The sequence below is a fragment of the Cyclopterus lumpus genome, chromosome 25 (genome assembly GCF_009769545.1).
Source record: "Cyclopterus lumpus isolate fCycLum1 chromosome 25, fCycLum1.pri, whole genome shotgun sequence".
NCBI lineage: Eukaryota > Metazoa > Chordata > Actinopteri > Perciformes > Cyclopteridae > Cyclopterus > Cyclopterus lumpus.
The window spans coordinates 2,411,090-2,438,596 of NC_046990.1; the positions used below are offsets into that span (position 1 = coordinate 2,411,090).

Below are 27,507 nucleotides of genomic sequence, written 5' to 3' on the forward strand. Positions count from 1 at the left end.
GTGGGTTTTAAAGAAAATTATTATGCCTATATTATATTAAACTAAAAAATATATTTATTTAAAAAAAATAAAACGACATGAAATGAAATAACACGAAGCACCTCGCGCTGCTAAACTCCTAAAACCGTTAGCATCCCACTAGGGGACAGCAGAGTGCAGATGTTCCTGTGCAGAGAGAAGACACTCACTTCGCGACTGGAAAGTATTATACAACTCCAGTGAATAACCGTTTACACAAGTGGTGACTAGTGCATACTAGAGGTAAGATATACACGAAAAAAAGAGATGATGTTGTCATCTGGGCATTTCTTTCGCGATCCAGTTCTTCCATTTAACTACCCTGTGAGATTAGCAAGTGGCTAACGCTAGCTAGTCTCGCTAGCTAGACGCAGGCATACACAATTAAAGCTAGTGCAGCCGCCGGTATAAGTGATAGTTATGGTTGCAGTTATTGAGATAAAAGGCCAGCAAACGAGCCAGCAGTAGTGGAATAAATGTCCATATCCTTTACTGAGGTAAACGTGCTGTTACGACACTGTGAAATTACTACACTACAAGTAAAATACCTATCTTTAAAACCTAAAAGTATGCAATGTTAACTATTATGTTGCTGTTTTTCTCGTTTGAGCCTTTTCATTTTTTATCGTCAATATTTAGTGAAGTGTATTTGTGTGTGTGTGTGTGTGTGTGTGCTCTACTCTCGGACTGTAGAAGATGTCAGCTGCAGATATCCAATGTGCTGAGTTGCTTTGTGCTCCACTGTGTCTCAGTTTGATGACTGAATCTCGCTGCTTCGCCTTCCTCCTATAAGCCTCATCATGTCTGGCTGTCCAGCCGTGAGGGTCAGCATCGAGTCTACCTGTGAGAAGCAGGTGCAGGAAGTGGCCCTGGATGGAACTGAAACATATGTGCCCCCTCTGTCCATGTCCCAAAACTTGGCAAAGTTGGCCCAAAGAATTGACTTCAGCCAGGGATCTGACTCGGAGGAGGAGGTGATCGAGGGCGAACCCAGGGACCGCGAATGGACCAAGCAGGAGCCGGAGGAAGAGGAAGGTACGGTGTGCTCAAGAGGAAGCAGGGAGTGCCTAGAGATGGAGCCACATTATGTAGCTGACTGACACCAGCTATGGTTGATCCACCACAGATTCACTATTTAGTATAGAGTGTATTTCAGATGAGAGAAGCTGCATGGCCATCGACAAGGTGGTGAATTAACTTAGCAGTTTAATCAATAAAAACGTTCACATCAATGTCAAATCAGGCCATCTTATGATAAATATGTAACATAATAAATCACATTAAAGTAAAATAACACATCTTTGACCCTTGACCTTGCACCAGCTGGATGGATTTAAAATCTGATACGAGTCATATGCATTTTGTCCTCTGTTAGAATCAAAATTGACGAGCGGTTTTCTCATGCAGGCACAGTGAAGTTTCAGCCATCTCTTTGGCCCTGGGACTCAGTGCGCAACAACCTGCGAAGTGCCCTGACAGAGATGTGTGTGCTCCACGACGTGCTCAGCGTGGTGAAGGAGAAGAAGTACATGGCCTTAGACCCAGTGTCTCAGGATCTAACAGCTAGCAAGGTAAACTGCAGAATAATATCACTGTCACTATCACTTAAAGGGGCAGTACACCCCAAAATCAAAAACACTTATTTTTCCTCTTAACTGTAGTGCTGTTTATCAATCTAGATTGGTTTGGTGCAAGTCGCCGAGTGTTGGCGATATTGGCCGTAGAGATGTCTGCCCTCTCTCTAATATAATGGGACTCAATGGCACTCAGCTTGAGGGACTCAATACGGCAAAAATACATTTGGAAAACTCATCAGCAAGGTCTCTTTTCAGAAATCATGACCAGGTTACTCAAGATGTTTACACAGACTTTTTTGTGAGGAAATATTTTTCCTCCTGCTGAACTACACCAGCTAATGAGTGAGCGCGATCTTCTCGTCCACGAGTAGACGCACGCTTCCTTCTGCACGGTGACACTGTTGGCGGGTTCAGTAGGAAGAAAATAGTTCCTACATGAAACTGCTCATAACAAGGTCTGTGAATTGTCTTGAGTTACCGGGTTATGATTTCTGGAAAGAGATGTTTCTGTTGAATTTGTCCAAATTTTGTTTTCATGCCAATTGTGATGTAGTCCCATTTATATAGGTGAGAGAGCAGACATGTCTCAGGCCGTTATATATCACTACAGGTAGGAGGAAAAATATGTCTTTGATTTTTAATCACCTAAAGTAGGGTTAGAAAGATCAGATAATACACAAGTCTGATTGCAACACTGACAAAATGTTCAAAAGCGATGACGTTCTAATGTTTGTATTTCTTAACTAGATCTGTGCACTTTCTCTGTTTTTACGCACATCTTTACTTCCATCCATAAGGCTTTCATTTCTCGCCCTCGCGCAGACCCCCCAGGTGTTCCAGCTGATCAGCAAAAAGAAATCACTGGGCACAGCTGCGCAGCTCCTGCTGAAGGGAGCAGAGAAGCTCAGCAAGTCGGTAGCAGAGAACCAGGAGAACAGGAGGCAGAGAGACTTCAACTCAGAGCTGCTGCGACTCCGCTCCCAGTGGAAGCTCCGCAAAGTGGGAGACAAGATCCTGGGAGACCTCAGCTACCGGAGCGCAGGTGAGGAGGCCTCCAATGCATCCTCGGTCCAATGTGTATTCTTTTAACTCCAAGGCTAATCATGTTTTGACCATTTACAGGCTCCCTTTTTCCTCACCATGGCACATTTGAGGTGCTCAAGAACACAGACATTGATCTGGACAAAAAGCTCCCAGAGGACTACTGCCCACTCGATGTCCAGATTCCCAGTGATTTGGATGGATCTGCTTATATCAAGGTGAGAGGGAAACCACGAAGGCACGTTCCACGAATATACTGTACAGTTTTATTTGTTTTAAGATTTCAGATATGTAATCGTCAAATACTGTTTATGTCTTCAGGTGTCCATTCAGAAACAAGCTCCAGACATCGGTGATCTGGGAACCGTCGCCTTGTTCAGGAGACCGCCAAAAACCAAAGCCGGTATGGCTCGATGTTGCTCGTCTTCCGATCGGCGTTAAACCTTTCTCTTTTCCTCCACATCCCTCTCTCTTTCCATTCTCCTCACTGACGGCACCTTTTTGTTTCTCCAGGGACCCAGCAGTGGCATGTGAAGCTGGAGGCGGCTCAGAACGTTCTGCTGTGTAAGGAGATCTTCGCCCAGCTGTCCAGGGAAGCTGTCCAGATTAAATCCCAGATCCCTCACATTGTTGTGAAGAATCAGATCATCTCACAGCCCTTCCCAGGTCAGAACACTCATGATGTGTTTTAGTTGGGCGCCATCAAGAGGAGATCAATGTTTGTTCCATATTTACCTTAAAAGTGCATCACGATACGCCTGGGCTATTTTCTAATAATTCTGCATTGGTACAATATACTATATTTATAGTGGACAAATGACATGTGTATGCGTTTGACATGAAAAGTGACGTAATGATATTCAGGTAACCTGATGAAGGTCAACGGACCGAAATGTGTTTTGACAATATAAAAGCTCTTGTATAACTTTTTTTTTCTCCAAAATACAAAGAAAAACGATAAAACAACCTTTTTGGAAGAGCTGTTTTTATCCACAGCTCCATTGCTCCCCTGGTTCCAGATATTATTCCTACTATATGCATTTGGATTACTTTGGGGGGGAAAGGCAACAATTTGTTAACAGATGAAGCATTTATGTAATCTCTCTGGAGTTGGCTTTGATTTTAATAAAATAAAATAACATTTTATATGGAGGCATAAAACAAACACACTCACGCCTTGTTTGTTTCCTTCCAGGTCTGCAGCTGTCCATCTCACTGTGCCACTCCACGGGAGAGAAGAAGAACCACCGGGCGTCTCCAGAGAAGCCCAAACCGGACGACCACCTCTACGTGCTGGAACACAATCTGCATCAGATGATGAGAGAGGTGAAGTGCTGCGTGAGGTCACCGTGCATATCGTCTGGAACCGCTGCCTGACAGAGATGTTAGCTCATTGCAGATGTAGGACAAGTACAGAGCTGCCAGAGAAACTGGGTCATCATTCTGTCGTTTGTCCACCAGAGGATTATTATATTTTATGGATTGTAGAAAGACACTTGACACCAGTCATACTGGGATTATTAAAACTATATATCTGATTCAAATATCCTGTATTGGTTTCCTATACTGTCCAGGAATGTGTATGTTTCGCTCAGTTTACTGGGCTCAGATGGAACATTGTTTACAACCAGTTTGAGGCTTGTTCACAGGATACAATTACAATCATAGCATATATTTAGAACACCTCAATTATAGCAACAATTGTGTTGGCTGTCATACTGTTGCTGATGATGATAAAATCAATAATATAACCAGTAGAGCTGCTCAGCTGTATACAAACACTGTTTGCTGTATTGGAGCATAGCTTATCCAACTTTGGCAAAACGGACACACTGCAGCAAACTCATCTGTCAATTATTTCTGCTCTGCATATGAATAGGGGTGTTGTAGTGATATCATGTTAATAACACAAATATTATAACGGCGTGTAAATAATCCAGCGCCTCTTAAATCATTTATATATATTTCTTTCTCTTCAGCTCCCAAAACTCTTAATTTGTGTGTAATTAATTTGCGGAAAAAGAGACAATGCAAAAGGGACAAAGTTAGAGTTGAATTTGGCTGCTATTATTATTTTTGTTATTATTGTTATTTAGTTTTTCAAATTTTCAAAAAATATTTTGTAACTGTGTAGAGAAAATCTGATGTCACAGCCCTACCTGGGAACCAGACGAATCTGTGAGCTCATGTTTCACTTATTTATTTACCTAATTTGGTCTGGCATCGTCATCCTGCAACACATTCAGACTATGATCAATATAATTAAAGTCTTTCCCTTCATTCACAATTCAAATTGACCAATTCATCTGGTTTCTGTTACAGTTCCACAAGCAGCAGCTGAGCTCCGTGGTGATGCCGCATCCTGCCAGCGCCCCCTTCGGCCACAAACGCATGCGCCTCGCTGGTCCGATGGCCTACGACAAGGCCGAAATCTTCAGCCTGCAGCAGAATGAGGGGCTTCTCGAGAAGATCATCAAACAGGCCAAACACATCTTTCTGCGGAGCAGGTAACCGTAGCTGTGCGAGCTATGCCTTTCACATCCAGGGCTGATATGATTCCAAAACCAATTGGCGGCCAGAAGGCTGCACACTTTGTCTTAGCTCATCATAGTTTGATCTCAGGAAAATACAATTATAAGCAAAAAAAATCATTTGCAATATTTTGATTTTGTTATGGCAGTGTTGCGGATGTAATGCCGAGTGAAGCCTCGCGTAAAATGTCATTTTTGCGATCACCAGGACGGCGCGGACCATCGACAGCCTGGCCAGCCGCATCGAGGACCCCCAGATCCAGGCTCACTGGTCCAACATCAACGATGTGTACGAGTCCAGCGTCAAGGTGCTCATCACCTCTCAGGGCTACGAGCAGATCTGCAAGTAAGTGGGAGGAGAGGGGAAAGGATTAAGGGAGAACCAGAGCAGGAAGTGGGTACACAATGTGGGAAATAAGATGACCTGCTAACGTATTTATGAGCCATTGTGGGCATCTGCAGCATCCTTAACAACCGTTCACATTTTTTTAATTGAAAGCTATGATTGTAATATGAGGCAAATTGTTTATTCAGCATTCTACACTTGTTTAATATTGTGTGGGGGATTTTTTTTAGTCCCCTATTCTGCCGCATGGTTGGCTTGACTATGTTTTGCGCCTTTTTAGGTCCATCCAGCTGCAGCTGAACATCGGCGTCGAGCAGATCAGGGTGGTGCACAGAGATGGACGTGTCGTCACGCTGTCGCACCAGGAACAGGAACTGCAGGACTTTCTCCTCTCACAGGTACCACAGCAAACTTCCCGCACTAGTGGAGGCTGGGCCCAATTGGTTTGATAATTGTTGCCCAGTCCTGGATATAAATAGTGGTGGAATGTAACCAGTGCTGTAATTAAGTACACATTAATTCAAGGTACGTCAAGGTTCCATTTAAAGATATTTAATACTTGTACTCCACTACACCTCAGAGGTAAATATTTTCTTTTCAGATGACAGTTTTTTTTTTTTTTTTGGGCTGCACGGTGGTGTAGTGGCTAGCACTGTCGCCTCACAGCAAGAGGGCCGCGGGTTCAATTCCCGGTCGGAGCGGTCCTTCTGTGTGGAGTTTGCATGTTCTCCCCGTGGCAGCGTGGGTTCTCTCCGGGCTCTCCGGCTTCCTCCCACAGTCCAAAGACATGCTGCAGGTTAATTGATCTCTAAATGTCCCATAGGTGTGAATGTGAGAGTGAATGGTTGTATGTCCCTACATGTGCCCTCGATGGACTGGCGGCCTGTCCAGGGTGTCCCCTGCCTTCGCCCTATGTCAGCTGGGATAGGCTCCAGCGCCCCCGCGACCCTAATGAGGATAAGCGGTATTGAAAATGGATGGATGGATGGATGGATGGATGGATGACAGTTTTTCATTCCTTTCCTGTCCGGTAAAAATTACGTATTTCCTGATGTGTAAATTGAAGGATGAAGTGTTCCTTTTGTGTTGAGCAAATCCTCCTACTTAAAATGAATGAAGTATGTTAAAAAGCTTCTTGGACCAGCTGGAAAAAGCATCATGACAAAGCTAAACAACAGCTGTTTATCACGTGGTTCTCACAGGACAGAGACGCAACAAACATATGAGGATCTTATAGAATATGATGCGTTTATGTAGATTAAACTAACACATTGACGGAAGTAAAATGTAACGTACTCATTAATGCAGCAGTGATATTAATCCAGAAACATCTTATATGATGGGAAACATTTTACTGCACTATCTATTCTTTTACTTTTCATACTTCAAAGTAGATTTAGCTGATAATATTTGCATACTTTTATTCATTTAAGGTTTTGAATGCAGGACTTTTACTTGAAGTGAAGTATGTTCACACTGGTATTTCTACGTCCACAGATGTCTCAGCATCAGGTGCACGCAGTCCAGCAGCTGGCCAAGGTGATGGGCTGGCATGTCCTGAGCTTCAGTAACCATGTGGGACTGGGCCCAGTGGAGAGCATTGGGAATGCCTCCGCCGTCACTGTCGCCTCTCCCAATGGAGAGTATGCCATCTCAGGTGAGACGAGTGACGCCAAGATCCAAATAGGAAGTGCTCCATCTTGAAACATGTTAAAACATCTGCTATTTTTAGTGGTTTTATACTGTATTTTATTATAGTTCTCTAAATATATCCAATGCAACAGGGTGCACTGACATTCAGCAGTCACAGGGAGAGAAATGCTTGAGAATCACCACCACCGTTGGCCCCCAACTTTCCCCAAAACAAGGGCAGCAACTCTTGCATTGCAACGCCCAACTACGAAAGCCCTCAGACAGGCTGATACAAGTTGAGGAATCATTAAGATAGTGAACACTTCACCACATAATAACTCCTGGAATGCATTACGTTATGAATACATTGTTATCTAGCATTAAGAGAATATCCTACTGCAGTAATCCAGAACATCCTCATGAACTCAATGTACCAAAACGACCGAGTAAGGATGTGTTAACGCAAGCCGCTCCCTGATACATCGTCTGTGTGTCTGTTCTGTCCGTTCAGTGCGTAACGGCCCAGAGAGCGGGTGCAAAGTCCTGGTCCAGTTCCCCCGCAGCCAGACCAAAGAACTGCCGAAGAGCGACGTCATCCAGGACGCCAAGTGGAGCCACCTCAGGGGGCCGAGCAAAGAGGTCCACTGGAGCAGGATGGAGGGACGGAACTTCGTCTACAAGATGGAGCTCCTCATGGCCGCGCTGACTCCCTGTCCTTAGAGCCGGTCCGTCCGCGGACTCCTTTCCACACACACACACACACACACACACACACACACACACACACACACACACACAGAGCCATGGTTTGTGTACAGCTGAGCAACAAACTGGACAAACACACAGCAGCCTTTTTTTCTTCTTTTCTAGAACTTATCTGCCACAATATTTGGACAGGGCTTTGCAGCCACAACAAAGGCCTCTTGGTCAAATGTAACATTTCCACCCCGTACACCTGTTTCCATACAATTCACAGTCTTTTTGATTACTGCCCCTTTTCTACCTTCAGTGGTGTATCTGTTGTCTGCTCCATTTTTGATAATGCAATGTTGTCGAGTGTGTGTGCAACTGAAACAATTTGATACAAAATAAAACATTACGTCCATATGTATTTATGCAGATTTTTCATATTGGCATTAAAAAAAGGATTTGATTTCAGGGTTTTCTAAGTACTTCCAGGTTGGTGTATTTTTATTGTGAGGAATGTGTTTCTGTAGTCTTGCTTTATTTTTAGATTCAAGTTTGTGAAGAAGCCAAAGGTAAAGAATAAATAAATCACACAATTCCTTCGCTTTGACAATAAATACAGTATGTATTGTTTTCCAGTGACATGAGTGATATATTTACATTCAATCCAGTATCATCATCAGTGCTGTAAAAGCATGCGTATTTAATACAAATGTCAACATTTTGGGTACACAGTTTCATAATTGGCAAACCATCTTCCTGTCTGTTAGTAACTTAGTAAAATTACTCGGTTATTTCATGTAGCCTTACACATCTAACTTAAAAAAAGTAGTCCTTAGGTTGGATGAACAGTCTGCAGTTCTTTTTCCTGTCTAAAGCACAGCGAGACGTCCATCAAAGGCGCTGCAGCTCTGTCGCGTCCGTTTCTGCATGGAAAAAAGGATTGAACATAACACAACGCGCTGATGTAACAAAGCAATAATAGACCTGTGCAGACCTTTGTACTCGGAAACACCCATGCTTAGACACAATTTATAACCTCAAACCACATACAAGATTTTTTTTTTGCCCTTCACGCCCGCCGAGCCATGTCTCTGCGTGCAAAAAACCATCTTGTATTCACGTTTATAAGACAGGAAGTGTTTTTAAACATGCTTACCTGGCATCTGTTTCCTGCGTCTCCATGCCACTATCTTCCTGTAAGCCTTGTCCAGCAGCCACATGACCAGCATGAGAAGGCCGGCCACACAGGCCAGTGCTAAGGCAGAGATGGACAGGTACTGGAGATCCTCATACAGCACCTCTGGAGGACAGGGATGCAGGAGTAAACATGTTTACAAAAAAAGCTTTGAACACAGGTCTACTTTCCAAAGACGCAAACACAAAACACACTTCCAGAATGCAGCTTGTCTGCAAAGAGAGAGAGGAGGCAGCAGGGAGCCTGTGTTAGACGGAAAGATATTAAAAGTGCCCCGGTTCTTCTGTCATGGTCACCAGAAGTCTTAGAGTACCGGTAGGTACACATAACTATTTCCATGCGTCATGCAAAATATTAAAATACTGGTTTCAGGTTGTTTACTAATGATTAACTATGATGAACCCAAAGCTCAAGGGCACATGCAATATTCAAAACATGACTCCGTACTTTAAAATACTGTCACAGATACCGGATTATCATGGAGAATGTGTCGTGCAACCACGGTCCGACCAGCTGCCCGTTGAGCAGCAACACTGGAGCAGTTGGGGATTTAGGGCCTTGCTTAAGGGCATTTAGTGGTGGTAATGATGGAGGGCGCAAGTGCTGCTTTTTCCACTTTCCTGACCGGTATTCAAACCAGCACCCCTCCCAGTCACAAGCCCGCAGACAGGTTTGGGAAACCCGGGCCGTGCAACTGTCATTCCAACAACTGTGACCCCGATGCTGTTGAGTAAGGCCCAATCAAAAGTGATACAGCCATAGGCAGCGGGTTTAAGAGTGAAAGCCAACTCCCTTAAAGGGACAGTATGTAGGAATTGATGGCATCTAGCGGTGTGGTTGCAGATTGCAACTGACCGAATACCCCTCCGGTCGCTCCTCCCCTTTCCAAGACTGCGGTAATGCGAGCGGCCTGAGAACACAAAACGCGGTGGCGCCATTCGGTGCCCTCAGAGGCCGCCCTCGCCGTAAGAACGCCACTTTTAGGAAAACTACGGAATTCAGACGTCGGTTTGGCACTCTGCAGGTTTCACATCACCTCAAAAGGGAGCCAGTGTTCGGTTTGTCTGTTCTGGGCTACTGTAGAAACATGGCGGTGCAACATGGCGGCACTCTGTGAAGAGGACCTGCATCCTATGTAAATATGTATGTATATCTATCTGGAGCTCATTCTAAGCAAAGGAAAACACAACCAGGTTTAGGTAATTATACACTAATGACTTTTGCCAAAAACTACATACTGGCTTTTTCAACCTGTGACTCTAGGCTGCGAAAGAAAATTAGGTAAAATTAGGCTTTTCCCAAAAATCGTATTTGCTTCATACACAGAAAACAGACCCACTCACCGTTCACTTTCAGGACAAAGCCAGTGTCCTTGCTGCTTCCTGCGCTTTCCGTGACGGTGACCACGTAGAATCCTGCATCCTGTAGTCGCAAGTCTGACAGGCCCATCGAGCCATTGTCGAAGGACTGCACTCTGTTCCCGTAATCCACCGTTATGTTGGTGTACACCCCCGGCTGCCAGGTCCCGATGGCGCGGCTCACCGCTCCTGACATAAAGGTCCATTGTATGGTGGGTACCCCACTGCAGGTAACGTCCACTGAGAAAAACACATCGTCCTGCACAGACCTGGTCAGGCTCCTCTGGGGAGAGTGGATGGAGATGGCTCCGGCTTCCAAAGTGCGAAGAAGAAAAACTGATAAATACATGTGAAGATATGATAGATAGATGGATGATTGTTTTACGGGTCACACCTTTAACCTTGCTGCCCAACACAGTGGCTGGTTTGCACCTCGTACAAAAATAGTGCTATGTGAGTCTCTTTTTTCAAATTATACGCCTGTTGCTGGAGGAATGAAACTGGTCAAACAAGCTGAGGCGCACCAATTTGAATGTAGCCAGCGGTGCCTGGCCTCCTGTCTGTTCTGGCCGCCCCTCATCAAATATTCCCACAGGAGTTTCTGCAGGGGAGGGGTGCCTGTGGTGTGTTTGTTTACGGTAACGAATTCAACCTGAAAAAGATGCTTCTTCATGGTGTAGTTATTCTGAGCAGCTGGACTTCCATTTGCAAGGACATGAGCTACTGCTGTTTTGAATTAATGCTTCTTATTTTCTTTGGATTCTGATTATTTTGTACACTTAGACCTTGGGTGCAAACCAGAACAATCTGATGTTTACATGTTCACAACCATATGTACATGACTGCTTTGTTCATCGACTTATCCCTGGTGGGACAAAGAGAGTGAGAACATATTATATGTTCTATCTCCAGTTTGCACTCCTTACAGGTTCTCAATTTAAGATCATTTTGAAAGGGCTGAGCCCTCAACCTATTTAACACAAAGCAGATATAAGGTTGGCATATAGGCATGCTTTCTAACACAGTAATCCAATACATGAGCTCTCTGGAGGAGTCCAAATAATATACACGTGTTGGAATGCTTACCTAGGTAACACATATACAATGTGATGCTGAGAAACACAGTAACGTCTTGTACATCCCAGAGCCTGAAATGCCACATTGGAATCCCAGACCCATTGATCGAACTGCTGTAGAAGAATCTCCTCTGGGTTATGTTACATTCTTAAGTGTCTTTGTCCTTCCAAAACAGTCCTCCCTTGTTCCCACGGGTTTCATCTGCCACTGTCCTTTGTACAGGTGTTCCTGCGTGTGCCTTTCCCCGCGTACTTTTGTGAGAAATTAAATGTTCTCGTCACAGAAGCGCTGGAGTTCCCCTCCTCTCTCAGGTCTGTGTGGATTTCTCCTCATACCTGTGCAAGTCAATGCCAGCAAGCCCACACCTAACAGACAGGTTCAGCCAGAGATTACTGAGCAAACATGTACTCTGCGTCCTGTGATCTCACTGCACACCCACACACTTTAACATACTCTGACAGACACATATAGCCTTCTCAATACCTACCACCACCGCCCAATAAAACCACTCACCTGTATACTAGACAGACTAGCCAATCACAAAATGAAACCAGGAGCGGTTGAATCACCTGGTATTCATGCTGTGACACACCTGGTAAAACATGTCAAACAGGAAGTGTGTGTTCACGCGTCTGCGCCAAGGAACATAAACACACAGTGAAGTGACACTTCAGTTTCGGGAGGCATGAATATGGTTAAATATGTGTGTTGTGACATTTTCATTTCTGACAACAAACATGATTTGCCAAATGTTGAACTTGGCTGAAAATTAAAAAAAGTAATAATGTTCATTACTTAAATGTTTTAACAGAATGCAATCTGCCTTTTAACTATATGTTTGTTCGTAAATACTGTATGACAATGTCGAAGTAGCTAACGGTATCTAATGCTAAATGGTTGGTCTAAAGCTGACGTCATTTTGGACACGCCCTCTGCTGTTCGAACAAGAATACGTCTTCAATTAACATTGATCGGAGAAGCCTTCAGTAAGTTCATTTTGACTAAATGACTCGACATTTCAGATGGAAATAATAGAGCGTGCTTTATTAAGACAACAATTGTAAGGAAGACAAATAGTTTTCGTCTCTTTAGAGGACCGCAACACACATGTGCTTTGATAGAACGAGCTAAAAGATAGCTAAGTTAATGCTATCTCCGAGCTAGCGTGTCTACATAAAATGTCCTTGTTTTGTTTCTATGCTACATTTGAGCCGCTAGCATCTTCTTTATTATGGCCTCGCTGAATGTTTATTTTCTGCTTTGGATGAGTTATTTACTTCAGCGGGACATGACCTCTTCCGGAACTCAAATACACAACCAAGTGAACCACTGCGTTGCTAGTTTTTCAGATAGTTAGCTAACTGTGCGTGACAGACGGTGAAATTGAAATGTGTGGTTAACGTTAGCTCTGCTCTCCACGAGAGACAGAGACACCAGTTTGTGTCGTTAAGTGAGTTTTGAAGCGTAGTTACATTACTTATATCAACTTCACAAGTTCATTACACGCCATTTAAGAAATTATATACTTTTATAAACATCGCATAAATCCCAACGTGTCTGCTTGTCGGGATTTACATGTATCGCGTATTCTAGTTCCTATTGGACGAAAGCGTACCACGTGTCCGGAAATAAACAAGAAGACGAATCTGCGAAAACTAGTTTAATATAAATATCGCAAACAAAACAGCTCCAGTGGTAAATTATTACTATTGTACAGTGTTCATGTTTCATATGGCGACCCAAAAAGTAGTCGTTAGTTTCCAGACCCATCAGCGAGATTGACTGTACGGAGAATGCCTTCCTCATCTGCGGCTGTGTCACGTTATCGCTTCTCGGCCTTTTGGCTAAGATCAAGTGTAGTATCTGTTCTTATCAGTTTAATATCTGATACGTCCCCTACCCGGGGACCATATATTAAATTGATTTTTGGAATAGGGAGATGGAATAGGGGCTTGCTCCGTCCACTCCACGCATCGACCTGGTATTGCAGTACCTCCAGGAACGGTGCACCCCCTAAATGTGTTTAAAAATATATCTATAAACTACCACGAGCTCCCTCAGTTATAATGTAAACATGATATAACTGGTATGTTATGTAAGTTGATGTGAAAAGCATTGAACCGGTGAGTGAGACAAAGGTTTTGTTTAATAAATTACTGAGTTCACAGTTCTCTCCACATTTGAGGAAAATGTAAAACCTTAATTATTCACTCACATTGACTCAATCTGTTGTTAGATTTCATAGAACAACTCATTTCACTAAAGTGAAGATTCTAGCAGTATTCTTGTGTGTGGTCTCACACAACCACTATATTAATATATATGCACTTTATTTAATCTGAAACTATTCTCATCATTATTATTTAGCTGTTAGCTATACACAGAAACATACAGTATATATTCAACCAGTTGTCAATTCATCAAGTCGTCCTCTCTAAACCTAAAGCAGTCTAATACAACAGACCTGCAATAAATCCTTCCTTCATGAAGGTAATCATGTTCAGTCTGTTGAACTGTATTCTTTATATTTGCTAAACAACCAGCGTTGTTCATACTCCAGACCAGTAGATGGCAGTATGTCAGTAGCAGATCAAACTACTTTTAACAGCAGTTTGGTCTCATCTGAACTTGCTGTTGAGCTTTTAATATTTAGTCGGAGATAAATAGATACAGGGAGTGATTTTAGGTTGGCTTTTGATATGGAAATACATCATTGCATGATGGGAAATGTAACCACTATTTTTCAAGTAAAATGTAAATAATCTAATTCTGCGTTCTCTGAGGAATGTGTTATGGTGCCTTCAGGTGGTCAATGTGCAGCGGAAGAACCTAAACGTATGATAATGGCGCTCCCAACTGGCCAAACTGCGGTATATAAGCAGCAGAATGTTGTTTTTATTAAAGAAATCAGTCTATAGGTTCACAATTGAACATCCTAATTACTGAGCACACTGGCCAGAGGAACGTTATTATTCCGTACCAGTTTCTCAATGTGTTGTAAATCGTGTTCTACTATTGACTAGACAGGTCCCTTCATATCTGTAGATCTTTGAGACTTTCTTTGTTTGTGTTTACAGGAGAGAGTGTAAACAGAGTCCCCTGGCACTGGAAAATATGCACAAGATTCACCACAATTAGGAAATTTGAAGAAGTCCACTGGAGGACTCTAGAATACGCCTCGCCCCCATTCAAAGAGACTGTTGACATCATCTGTATTCATTCCATATGTGTGGAATTGGCTATTTCTTATTGTGATTAGCTCTTTAATGGGTTGAAGCTATAATATAATTGTGCTATAAATACAGAATCTCAAGTACATTTGTGTTAACAAATTAGATCATTTATTCAGGGGACTGTACTGTTTTTTCCTCTAATAAAAACACCTTATTTAAAATCAAAATTATACTTGTCGCTTTTTACTTTTCAAATTCTGGGAAGTAGTTTTATATTTCTGAGGCTGTTTAATGTTTTTTTTGCAAAATTATCTGATGATATATATATATATGTCGCCATTTTCAAAAGTAACTGAAATACACTTGTCGAGTAACACCATTTTAGGTATTATGTTATACTAATAAATTACTAATATAACTGTAGGAGCTATTTATTTGATATTAGTAGTTAGTTATTTTTGACAAGGAGTATTGTTTAATTATTTGTTGTTGTTTAGATATATTTTGTCTTTTGGTTGTTCATTTGTTCGTTAATTGGGTAACACTGTTGGCACCTGTGGTTGTACTGTATGTAGGAGAAGCAGGTACAGGACCAGCATGCACCTGGGTAGGCCTATGTTTTTTTGTTTTTTAACCTTCCTTTGTTTGTTTGCTTGTTTTGTTAAATAAATTATCAGAAAAATGGAATCCTGAATGGACAATGCTTTCTTTTGGCTGCGTAGTGCTGGAACTATGAGGAGTCCTAGAGAGCAGGGACTAATAATAATGGTCCTTTAAAAACTAATTAATAACTTTAAACTACCACAAGCTCCCTCAGTTATAATCGATCGTTGTACAGAGTTACAATGTAAACATGATATAACTGGTATGTTGTGTAAGTTAATTACTGAGTTCAAATTTCTCTCCACATTTGAGGAAAATGTAAAACCTTAATTATTCACTCACATTGACTCAATCTGTTGTTAGACTTCATAGAACAACTCATTTCACTAAAGTGAAGATTCTAGCAGTTTTCTTTTGTGTGGTCTCACACAAACACTATATTAATATATATGCACTTTATTTAATCTGAAACTATTCTCATCATTATTATTTATCTGTTAGCTATACACATAAACATACAGTATATATTCAACCAGTTGTCAATTCATCAAGTCGTCCTCTCTAAACCTAAAGCAGTCTAATACAACAGACCTGCAATAAATCCTTCCTTCATGAAGGTAATCATGTTCAGTCTGTTGAACTGTATTCTTTATATTTGCTAAACAACCAGCGTTGTTCATACTCCAGACCAGTAGATGGCAGTAGCGAACCAGAAGTAAACTAAGAAACAGGAAGCAGTTGTAATGTGAGAGAAGCAGAGAACACGTGATTTTATTCTTCCCTCTGAATTTAAAATGTGGATCAAACTACTTTTAACAGCAGTTTGATTTAGATTGGTCTCATCTGAACTTTCTGTTGAGCTGTTACTATTTAGTTGGAGATAAATAGATACAGGGGGTTATTTTAGGTTGGCTTTTGATATGGAAATACAGCAATGCATGATGGGAAATGTAACCACTATTTTTCAAGTAAAGTGTAAATAATCTTTGTCAACCTTATTACACATAACTTTCCTCCATATTACATTCCTGTAGGTGATCAGACCTCTTATAGTCAGTATTCTCTGGTAATATCTATATGTTCAGCACCATCAGTCAACATGGTATGTCTGTGAAAGAGTCCCCGGCCTCGGATGTGTACAACTCATACTTACCTGGCAGGGGAGACACCATGATCAAGAAGGTGGTTCACCCAGGGCGAGGCTTGGCCATTGCACTCCGGCTGAGCTGACCTCTGCGAATTCCTCAAATGTGGGAATCTCGACTGCATAATTTGTGGTAGTGGGGGACTGCGTTCGCGCTCTCCCCTGATGAAGTGTGAAACAATAATTTAATATCCACATCCTAGTTCAATATATGTTATAGGAGGAAAGCAGCACCTACAAAACTCTGTTTTCACAAAGCGTGAAAATAAAATATATTTTAAGTATTTTATCTGTTGTCCTCACTACTGTCAATATCTATTGTATCTTGTGTTAACCCATTATGCCTGAACACAGTTCACGTGCTTGAGTACAGGCCGGGTCCGTTACATTAACGTTATCTAGTGTCTCTAAATAGAATCTCTTTAATCATTATTAAGAACGCCACATCTATTTTGCATCCAGAAATAACTCACTCATTAATCAGCTGATCATCAACTTTTATCCAGTATTTTGGAAAGTTTACACTGTTTACTGCCATCAGAAAGACCTGGTGTTGGTGCTTCTTTCCTCCAACACAAGGACACGATTATTAAATTATTGTTCACACTTTATCAGGGGAGAGCGCGAACGCAGTCCCCCACTACCACAAATTATGCAGTCGAGATTCCCACATTTGAGGAATTCGCAGAGGTCAGCTCAGCCGGAGTGCAATGGCCAAGCCTCGCCCTGGGTGAACCACCTTCTTGATCATGGTGTCTCCCCTGCCAGGTAAGTATGAGTTGTACACATCCGAGGCCGGGGACTCTTTCACAGACATACCATGTTGACTGATGGTGCTGAACATATAGATATTACCAGAGAATACTGACTATAAGAGGTCTGATCACTTACAGGAATGTAATATGGAGGAAAGTTATGTGTAATAAGGTTGACAAAGATTATTTACACTTTACTTGAAAAATAGTGGTTACATTTCCCATCATGCAATGCTGTATTTCCATATCAAAAGCCAACCTAAAATCACCCCCTGTATCTATGTATCTCCAACTAAATAGTAACAGCTCAACAGAAAGTTCAGATGAGACCAAACTAAATCAAACTGCTGTTAAAAGTAGTTTGATCCACATTTTAAATTCAGAGGGAAGAATACAATCACGTGTTCCTGCTTCTCTCACATTACAACTGCTTCCTGTTTCTTAGTTTACTTCTGGTTCGCTACTGCCATCTACTGGTCTGGAGTATGAACAACGCTGGTTGTTTAGCAAATATAAAGAATACAGTTCAACAGACTGAACATGATTACCTTCATGAAGGAAGGATTTATTGCAGGTCTGTTGTATTAGACTGCTTTAGGTTTAGAGAGGACGACTTGATGAATTGACAACTGGTTGAATATATACTGTATGTTTCTGTGTATAGCTAACAGCTAAATAATAATGATGATACATTCTAGGTTACTTAAATAAAGTGCATCCCATACTATGAGCAATTCTATGGAGGAAAAGAGCAGAAAAGAGCAGTACTGTGAAGCCTATCAACAGATTGAATGAATATGAGTACAAAATTATGTTTTACATTTCTCCGCAAATGTGGAGAGAACTGTGAACTCAGTAATTTATTAAACCTTTGTCTCACTCACCGGTTCAACGCTCCATCAACGTACATAACATACTAGTTATATCATGTGGACATTACATTGTAACTCTGTTCAACGATCCATTATAACTGAGGGAGCTCGTGGTAGTTTATAGATATATTTTTAAACACATTTAGGGGGTGCACCGTTCCTGGAGGTACTGCAATACCAGGTCGATGCGTGGAGTGGACGGAGCAAGCCCCTATTCCATCTCCCTATTCCAAAAATCAATTTAATATATGGTCCCCGGGTAGGGGACGTATCAGATATTAAACTGATAAGAACAGATACTACACTTGATCTTAGCCAAAAGGCCGAGAAGCGATAACGTGACACAGCCGCAGATGAGGAAGGCATTCTCCGTACAGTCAATCTCGCTGATGGGTCTGGAAACTAACGACTACTTTTTGGGTCGCCATATGAAACATGAACACTGTACAATAGTAGAAATTTACAACTGGAGCTGTTTTGTTTGAGATATTTATATTAAACGTGTTTTCGCAGATTCGTCTTCTTGTTTATTTCCGGACACGTGGTACGCTGTCGTCCAATAGGAAGTAGAAACACGATACATGTAAATCCCGACAAGACAAGTTGGGATTTAGGCGATGTTTATAAAAGTATATAATTTCTTAAATACCTTGCAACGAACTCATGAGGTTGATCAAAGTAATGTAATTAGGCTTCAAAACTCCCTGAATGACAACACATGGTAGTGGAGAGCAGCGCAAACCGCACATTTCCGTCTTCAGCCTCTCACAGTAACAGAAGAAACCGCAGCAATGCAGTCGTTCACTAGTTATTTGAGTTCCCGAAGACGTAACTCATCCAAAGCATAATATAAACATTCAGGAGGCCACAATGAAGAAGATGCGGCTCAAATGTGTGCTGTTTGCTTCCTAGTGCGGTCTTCATACCTTTCTGACCTCCTGCACCAACACACTCCCACCCGCAACGTCAGATCTGCCGACACCAACCTCCTCATCTCCCCCTTCTCTGTCCAAGCGTCGTCCTCCATTGCTGCCCCCTCCCCCAGGAACTCTCCCCCAGGAACTCAGACACTCTCCGTCACTCGCCACTTTCAAAACGGCACTTAGAACTCATTTATTTAAATCTGCTTTAAATCTGTGATGTTTGTTAACTCTCTTTGTTGTTGTGTTTCTTACTGTGTCATCTCTCTTGTTTATAGTTGTTGCTTCTATAGTTTGTTTTTTACCATGTAAAGTGCCCTGAGTGCTGTATTATTACGTGACATTTACAGTCCTGAATTAAGTCTTAAATAGCTGAATATTAGCTCTGTGTTATGGCGACTTTAAGCCAGTCTGAACTAATGTTAATGTTAAAAACGTAGCATAGAAACAAGACATTGTATTTACATGCTGGCTCGGAGATAGCATTAACTTAGCTAACAGTTAGCTAGCGCTATTAAAACACGTGCTGCTGTGAAATAACTCGGAAGAGACTAAAACCATTTGTCTTCCTTATAATAATAATAATAATAATAATACATTTATTTATATAGCACCTTTAAAAACAGGGTTTACAAAGTGCTCTACATAGAAGCAAGGTAAAAACATAACAGCAATACAAGTAATATATATGTATTATTATTTGAATCTGAAAATTCGCCCCTCCCCATGACGTCACTGTGACATCACGGAGCACAGATCCAGAGTTATAAATAGAAGTGACTTCCACCAGGCTCGTAGGAGAGGGGGCTGCCTCTCCCCAACGCGGTCAGATGGAGGGTTTCCTCTCCAACAAGCCTGGCAGAACAACACTGGTCCCGCACGTCTCTGTTGTATTTTCTTAATTTCTCTTTAAAAAAAAGAAAAAGAAAAGCCTCCTGTGGACAGGTGTGTTACATTAGCGTTTCGCTCCAAGCGAACACAGTGCATCTAGTTATTGTTCTAATGCCACTGTGATGTCCATATCAAATAAAGTCAAGCCAACTATATGTAAGAAAACAAAAGTCTGTTTTGCATGTTGACATCTTGTTCCAGCCTTTCAAGTTTAAGTAGTTCATTTCCTTTCTCTACTGTATAACTGATTATTATATTATAACTTATAACTGTTGTCTTAAAGCACGTTTTATTCTTTTATTTAGTCAAAATTAACATTAAAGGTCGTCTTCGATGAATGCTAATTGCTGAGGTATTCCTGTTTCAACAGCAGCGGTGTGTTCCTGTGCAAAATGACGTCAGCTTTAGCCCAACCATTTAGCGTTAGCTACCTGGATGTTGTGATATTCTGAACAAATGGAAAGTTAAAAGGCAGTTTGCATTCTTTTAAACCATTAGTCACCAACAGTATTTAAGGAAACCTTTATTCAACATACAAAGTTTTGTTCAGGAATCCAATATAAATATTCCATCCATGTAGAAAAAGTTATGAAAAATAATATACACAATAGTATATCTCCATACCAAATTCAGACCAGACAACACACTGCAGTCAAGTCAGCAGACACTCGGGTCTCCGTGGTCAAGTCAGCAGACAGACATTTCAGTGCACCCAACTATAAAGTGAAATTCGTAACCACATTCAAACGGCCCAGACCGGAAACGAGAAGGCTTCAGCGAAGTTAGCGGAAAGATCAACGTGACGGTTTTCAAAATAAGATGCCAACAAAGCTTTCAAATTGCACTTATGGAAATTAGATTAAATTATTTATATTCACATTAAGTACAAAACATGTGACCTGCATCTAGTGAGTTAAATGGAGTAGAATGGAGCAAAGTTCAGCTTCAATGCAAACTTCACATAAACACAAGTACATTTAGTCTGTGCTTTCTCTCTTTCAGTTGTCAGGCTGTTGCTTGTTGAATATCACAATGAAAGGTATTAGAATAATCACAAAGTCACATGATTCATTTAACTATACTATACAAACCGCACTTGGAATCACCTGAAATCATGTGTGGCAGAGATTTATGGAAGCCCTCCAGGCTGCTGCTTCCAGGCAGACATTTGTAATAGGGCACATCCACATAGTTAAGGGTTGTCGTACGCTAACCTACAATTGCTGGACAACAAATGTCAAGTAACTATCAACATTTTATGACATATTTTTAATTTTCAAAAGCCCAAAAATTGTTTTAGAAGAGGGTAATTTGAACCATTTTAATTTACTCTGCTAACCTCTGCTCAGCACTGCTCTGGCCTGTCCTTCTGGGTGAGGTACTGGCTGTAGAGCTCCCACATCTACTGAAAGGTGTGATGCTCAAACCCTCTCTGGCCGTAGATACACCTGTTGATGTTGGCCCCAAGGAGACTGGAGAATTGAAGCTCTCTGTGTACTCTGTGAGGTAGTCCTCCACCCACTGGTTCCCCACCTTTCCCTTTCTCTGTGGGTTTGGTCCCTCCAGTCTGTGCTCGTCTAGCATGCTGGAATCATAAACATCAACTTAGTACTTGTATCATTAATATCACTGCACTTGAGATAATGTGTGAAGTTTAATAATAAAACACTGATGATAGTTTTGTGGAAACAGATATACAGGTAATTTATTTTAAGCATGCCATATAAATTGTACTTACAATGCATGATGATAATGGTATTAATATAATATTGATAATATAACATGCGTACTACTTCATGTACCACATCGTTCGCCACAAGCCAGTGGAATGGTGCATTTCCATACTGGCCGAATGGATCCACCAGTGTTCCCAGACACAGCTGACGCGATGGAGAGGAGACACCCTCTGCTCGAAGGAGCTTCTCAGCGTGGGCCGAGGCCGAGGCCTGGTGGAGCAGCTCCTGTGGGGGTCTGGGGAAGACCCTTCTGTTCTCCTGTACTCACAGGCCTCTTTGGTCGCTATGATGACGGCCTGTTGACGATTCCCAGGGGCATCTGAGTTGACGATGCGTATTATGCGGGTCGCCATTTTCAAGTGCAACTAAAATACACTTGTCAAGTAACACCACAACAACAAAATAGTATTATTATTATATTAGGTATTGTTATGTTATAATAATGAATTACTAATATAACAATGAAGGTCAGAGTACAATAGGCCATTGATATTCTCCAAAGGAGGAAGAGGAGGGGCAGGATGACAACTGTTAAACCCTGATTACAGCTCCTCAGAATAGAGATCTCTGGGGGAGAGTTATTATACTGTTATAACTCGTATATCATATCTAATAACCGACAAGAATGACTGATTCCACCCATATGTTATGAACCTTTCAGCTTTTCGGTATGTTTTATGTTTTTGATCATGGCAAAACATTCAAGTGGTCATGCCATCTCACCAGTAAGACTTCAGAAATATGGAACTCCTTTTATTCCATATTCTGTATACTCCGTCATATTCACGGCCTGGGAAGCAGTGCTGCCTTCCAGATAACATTGAGACAAAAAAACACGCTGACAGAAGTCATTGTAGCTCTTAAATTCTCTAGTCTTGGATAATATAGACGGGTAATATAAACACCAGATAACCGTTACCGAGTCAAGCATCAGGACTCCAACAGTATGTTCAGGGTTAACACAAAAAACAATGGATTTTGACAAATCATTTTCATTAGCGGTTAACGTTAAAACAAATAAGATCTATAATGTCAGAGGTTTTGCTGAGAGATGTCAACCGTTAACGAGCTGAAAACTTCCATCACCTGACCGGGTCCACACCACCAAGTGTTTGGATTTGAACAATATTTAAGGGTTAACATAAGATGAGAAATGGATATTGACAGTAATTGCTCATTAGTGAGTATAACGAATAAATATATACTTTATAAGATATTTTATTGAGCGATGCCAACGTTAACACATGTCTGATTTTTCCAAACAATCAAAAGACAATTGGGCAATATAAACCGTGATTGTTATAAATAATTATAAAGAATACATTAATTCAGTCTCACCAGAAATACTGTAAGGTCACAACAGGAGGTAGATTATCAACTCTAAATGCAGATATCATCCTTCTTAATATTCATGTACTTGCAGTTGGACTTGTGATTGGTTGTCTACAGTCAGTTCCTGCGATCTGATTGGGAGTCCATAGTCGAACTGACCAATCAAAACGCTTAACTGTCTACAGTCACTGTGGACTTCACTGTGGACTTTGCACTACTGGTAGCGTTGTTCATTCTCCAGACCAGTAGATGTCAGTAGCGCACCAGAAGTAAACAAAGAAAAAGGAAGCAGTTGTAATGTGAGAGAAGCAGAGAACACTGATTTAATTCCCACCACCACAAAGGATCCACATTTACCTTTTAGGAGGTAAGAGTTCTCTTCATCTTCATCTGAGGAGCTTCAATCAGGGTTGAGCAGTTCAGTGACCCACATCACAAGAGTGCAGATGAAGAGGTTCAGGAAGTTTATCAAGGAGAAGGAGCAAGTGAGTGTTGATGAATCATTTGTTATGAAACATGAGCAGAATAGCATCTTATATTAAAAAAAGTGTTCAAATTACAAATATTTTAAGAACCTCTGCTTAATGTGTTTGTTGGCTTTTGGTGCGAACTTACAAACTGAAGCGACGGCAGGCGAGCACCAGGTCATCATCAGGTGATGATGCTGAACTGGTTACTGCAAACCAGGCTCTAGAAGGTCAGTGAGATACACAATTAATAGACTTCAAACCTTTTAATGTAGAATATTATACAAAACTATGTTTGGGGTTAATTTCTTAAGAAGTGCTCAACTACCAAGAGTCTGCATGTATGGGCAAGACTAGCAACCCGTCCCAGGGTTCCCGAGCCACAGAGGGGACCAAGCAGCAAATCAGTCTTAGACCAGTAGTCCAGTGCTGGTTAACGTTGAACTGTTTATTTAGTCTGTGGTTCACGTCGGTGCTGAACTATGAGGAGGGGACCGATAATGGTCTGTTAAAAACTAAATAATAACTTTAACAGGAATATATTACACTTTGTGAAAATAGAGGATTGTTTAGAGGTGATGCTTTTCTCCAGTAACATCTATTGCAATTGGATGTGGATATTAAATTATTGTTGACACTTTATCAGGGGAGAGCGCGAACGCAGTCCCCCACTACCACAAATTATGCAGTCGAGATTCCCACATTTGAGGAATTCGCAGAGGTCAGCTCAGCCGGAGTGCAATGGCCAAGCCTCGCCCTGGGTGAACCACCTTCTTGATCATGGTGTCTCCCCTGCCAGGTAAGTATGAGTTGTACACATCCGAGGCCGGGGACTCTTTCACAGACATACCATGTTGACTGATGGTGCTGAACATATAGATATTACCAGAGAATACTGACTATAAGAGGTCTGATCACCTACAGGAATGTAATATGGAGGAAAGTTATGTGTAATAAGGTTGACAAAGATAATTTACACTTTACTTGAAAAATAGTGGTTACATTTCCCATCATGCATTGCTGTATTTCCATATCAAAAGCCAACCTAAAATAACCCCCTGTATCTATTTATCTCCAACTAAATAGTAACAGCTCAACAGAAAGTTCAGATGAGACCAAACTAAATCAAACTGCTGTTAAAAGTAGTTTGATCCACATTTTAAATTCAGAGGGAAGAATACAATCACGTGTTTCTGCTTCTCTCACATTACAACTGCTTCCTGTTTCTTAGTTTACTTCTGGTTCGCTACTGCCATCTACTGGTCTGGAGTATGAACAACGCTGGTTGTTTAGCAAATATAAAGAATACAGATCAACAGACTGAACATGATTACCTTCATGAAGGAAGGATTTATTGCAGGTCTGTTGTATTAGACTGCTTTAGGTTTAGAGAGGACGACTTGATGAATTGACAACTGGTTGAATATATACTGTATGTTTCTGTGTATAGCTAACAGATAAATAATAATGATGATACATTCTAGATTACTTAACTAAAGTGCATCCCATACTATGAGCAATTCTATTGAGGAAAAGAGCAGTACTGTGAAGCCTATCAACAGATTGAATGAATATGAGTACAAAAATTATGTTTTACATTTTTCCACAAATGTGGAGAGAACTGTGAACTCAGTAATTTATTAAACCTTTGTCTCACTCACCGGTTCAACGCTCCATCAACGTACATAACATACTAGTTATATCATGTGAACATTACATTGTAACTCTGTACAACGATCCATTATAACTGAGGGAGCTCGTGGTAGTTTATAGATATATTTTTAAACACATTTAGGGGGTGCACCGTTCCTGGAGGTACTGCAATACCAGGTCGATGCGTGGAGTGGACGGAGCAAGCCCCTATTCCATCTCCCTATTCCAAAAATCAATTTAATATATGGTCCCCGGGTAGGGGACGTATCAGATATTAAACTGATAAGAACAGATTTTTTCTTTCGAAAAGATTTATTGATACTCATTTCAGTTATTTTTACATGATACAATCAATAAATAATAAATATACAATAATCTATAAAACCATATACATTTGTACTTTTACCAATTAAAGGAAAAGATTTCGCCTAAAATACATACATAAAAAACATATTTCAAATTTATTTCTGTTGAGCAGGAGCAGGGTGAGTCCCTACACGGGCAACTCATTCTGCTCCTCCAAACCGAGTTGGTCTCTCGGGATCCCGTCCTGGTGCTCAAAGGAGACCCCCACCCGATGCTCCTTCCCACCTGCCTCTCCCGGAGAGTCAGGCCGCTGCTGCTTTGACCTCTGTATGTGTGGCTCCGGCTCCTTCGTCCGAATGGGCACAGAGGCGATTTTTCTTTGCTGATGCGTCCTTGGCCTGTCGCCTGCAGCTGCGGCTAGTTGGACCGTTGCTGCGGCCATTCGGATCACAGCCACGGGGGGATTTGCATGTGCCTTCTTACCAGCATGTTTCTGGAGGTCCATATTGCGTCTGTAATGGCGACCAGGGTGAACTGCTGTTTAGCAAAGTCTTGAGCTGGAATTTGAGTGTTCTGGCTCACCCCATACAGGACCAGCTGTGCTGTCAGGACCTCCCTTGCTGGCAAGTACGGGAATTTTAAGGAGCCGGACGTTGCCCACTGGTCTACAGCAGCACTGCACTCCCAGAGCAGATGCCTCACCGACTCAGGGGCACCACAACCTGGTCGGGGGCAGGTAGAGTGCGCCGACATGCCCCGGGAGTGCATCATGGACCTGACTGGGAGGATCTCGTGAGCCACCATCCATGACAGGTCCCGGAGTCGGTCTGGAAGAGCCGGATGGTTCACGTTGCGCCATACTATTGATGGCTCTCCAAAGGCAAGCCCACGCACTGGACTCACTTTTTACCTCTCCTGCACAACAGAAATAAGACAGCGGTGGTTAGTCAATGTTACTAATTCCTCCTGCTCAAGTTTAAATTTCTTTAAAAAGGTCTGAATAAAGGCATAGGCTGGTGGCAGGTCAAAAGATACAGGTTTTCGTAGATCTGTCACAAGTTTTAGTGTTCAGAGGTAAGACCCCATCCAGAACCGTGTCATGGCTGCAGTCTTTTGGTTTCTGAATGGGGCTGTTGCAGCTGTGATGTGTAGTGTAGTGTATCTGCTTCCTAGGAAAAGAAGCAGGTCCGGCACTCCTTTTCCTTCTTTTTTCCTGGTTTTTTTCATTTCGCTTCTTCTTAGGCGTTCCCACTTGGACCCCCACAGGAAATAAAAGATGGCGCGTTCCAACTCTAAAAGCACTTTTTTCGGTGGGATAAAAACAGAACTGATGAGTAAAAGCAAGGGTAAAATCACGGCTTTGATGATTAAAACCTTCCCTTCTAGCGTCAGTCCTCTAAGTGCCCAGTACCCTAGTCTGTGCCTAACTCTCCCTACCACGTCTGGCCAATTTGTTTTCCCTCCCCCTTCCCCATCGAATTTTACCCCAAGTATTCTCTGGTCAGTCTGGGTCACAGTCAGGGGGAGTTCTGTCATTTCAGTCGCCTTCCATGGTCCATAAAATTGGGCTTGGGTCTTGTTTCTAATGAGTTTTGACCTAGAGGCCCGTCCATACCAGTCGGTGAAGTCTAGTGTCCTGTTCACAGATAAAAGATCAGTACATAAAATATTAATGTCGTCCATATATAATATGCACTTGGATTCGAGTCCTCCGCTCCCTGGTATTCTTATCCCGTTAATGAGTTGGTCCCTCCTCAAGGCCTGTGCCAGAGGTTCGATAGCTATAACGTAGAGGAGGGCAGATAACGGACAACCCTGACGAACACCGCCGTTTATTTGGACTGCTTTTGTCAGATGCCCATTAGCAAGGAATTTGCTGGTGATGCCCCGATACAGCAATCCCACCCAAGCTATCATCCTTTCTGGGAAACCCACCTTTTGCAGCACCTCAAAGAGGTACTGGTGTGAGACCCGATCAAAGGCTTTCTCAAAGTCTAAATTTAGGACTACTAGCCGGATGTTTCTGTCTCTCGCATAACAGATGGTGTCTCGGATCAGTACGAGGCTGTCCGTGATCTTCCTCCCCGGTACGGCACAGGCCTGATCTGGGTGGATCAACTCTTTTGAAAACACAGATATACACAATGCTAAAGGTTTGCTAAAAAGTTTACAGTCACAGTTTAAAAGGGT

The 27,507-nt window shown here is 41.9% G+C and overlaps 2 protein-coding genes, 5 non-coding genes and 1 pseudogene across 9 annotated transcripts; 3 read left to right on the plus strand and 5 right to left on the minus strand.

The window, feature by feature from the left end:
• Positions 1–127: 127 nt before the first annotated feature.
• med17 (mediator complex subunit 17) lies at positions 128–8,465 on the plus strand. 3 transcript variants are annotated; one of them, XM_034529151.1, is made up of 13 exons: positions 128–261; positions 812–1,053; positions 1,426–1,589; positions 2,418–2,637; positions 2,718–2,854; positions 2,958–3,039; positions 3,150–3,302; positions 3,832–3,962; positions 4,959–5,143; positions 5,376–5,513; positions 5,794–5,911; positions 7,011–7,170; positions 7,657–8,465. In XM_034529151.1, exons 2-13 carry the CDS (start codon positions 819–821, stop codon positions 7,863–7,865), a joined length of 1,932 nt encoding a protein of 643 aa, XP_034385042.1. In that variant the 5' UTR covers positions 128–261; positions 812–818; the 3' UTR covers positions 7,866–8,465. The 3 variants fall into 3 exon arrangements, with proteins under 3 accessions (XP_034385042.1, XP_034385044.1, XP_034385043.1); XM_034529153.1 differs by having other exon boundaries at positions 129–261; positions 712–1,053; XM_034529152.1 differs by having other exon boundaries at positions 130–261; positions 771–1,053.
• Positions 8,466–8,476: 11 nt separating this feature from the next.
• Positions 8,477–19,103, minus strand: LOC117728302 (V-set and transmembrane domain-containing protein 5). The gene is made up of 5 exons (XM_034529154.1): positions 18,939–19,103; positions 11,475–12,097; positions 10,374–10,700; positions 8,992–9,135; positions 8,477–8,758 (listed from the first exon to the last, which is right to left on the minus strand). The coding sequence occupies exons 2-5, from the start codon at positions 11,548–11,550 to the stop codon at positions 8,727–8,729; spliced, it is 579 nt and encodes a 192-aa protein (XP_034385045.1). The 5' UTR covers positions 11,551–12,097; positions 18,939–19,103; the 3' UTR covers positions 8,477–8,726.
• LOC117728362 lies at positions 13,290–13,480 on the plus strand. Its single transcript, XR_004609132.1, has one exon. It is a non-coding gene; the product is annotated as a U2 spliceosomal RNA (small nuclear RNA).
• LOC117728355 lies at positions 16,387–16,550 on the plus strand. Its single transcript, XR_004609125.1, has one exon. It is a non-coding gene; the product is annotated as a U1 spliceosomal RNA (small nuclear RNA).
• LOC117728366 lies at positions 16,998–17,161 on the minus strand. The gene has a single exon (XR_004609136.1). It is a non-coding gene; the product is annotated as a U1 spliceosomal RNA (small nuclear RNA).
• On the minus strand, positions 18,157–18,347 carry LOC117728363. The gene has a single exon (XR_004609133.1). It is a non-coding gene; the product is annotated as a U2 spliceosomal RNA (small nuclear RNA).
• A 4,898-nt stretch (positions 19,104–24,001) lies between the features above and the next one.
• On the minus strand, positions 24,002–24,165 carry LOC117728378. Its single transcript, XR_004609145.1, has one exon. It is a non-coding gene; the product is annotated as a U1 spliceosomal RNA (small nuclear RNA).
• Positions 24,166–25,151: 986 nt separating this feature from the next.
• Positions 25,152–25,325, minus strand: LOC117728373 (annotated as a pseudogene).
• Between the last annotated feature and the right edge of the window lie 2,182 nt (positions 25,326–27,507).

Bases quoted from the DNA above. Each gene is read 5' to 3' on its own strand.
- med17 (XM_034529151.1), top strand. From the start codon at position 819: ATGTCTGGCTGTCCAGCCGTGAGGGTCAGCATCGAGTCTACCTGTGAG. The intron at 3,963-4,958 runs GTGAAGTGCTGC...TTTCTGTTACAG, and splicing joins TGCATCAGATGATGAGAGAG to TTCCACAAGCAGCAGCTGAG. The intron at 7,171-7,656 runs GTGAGACGAGTG...CTGTCCGTTCAG, and splicing joins TGGAGAGTATGCCATCTCAG to TGCGTAACGGCCCAGAGAGC.
- LOC117728302 (XM_034529154.1), bottom strand. From the start codon at position 11,550: ATGTGGCATTTCAGGCTCTGGGATGTACAAGACGTTACTGTGTTTCTC. The intron at 10,701-11,474 runs GTAAGCATTCCA...GCACTTTGGAAG, and splicing joins ATTGTATATGTGTTACCTAG to CCGGAGCCATCTCCATCCAC. The intron at 9,136-10,373 runs GTGAGTGGGTCT...CCTGTCCTCCAG, and splicing joins CTTTGTCCTGAAAGTGAACG to AGGTGCTGTATGAGGATCTC.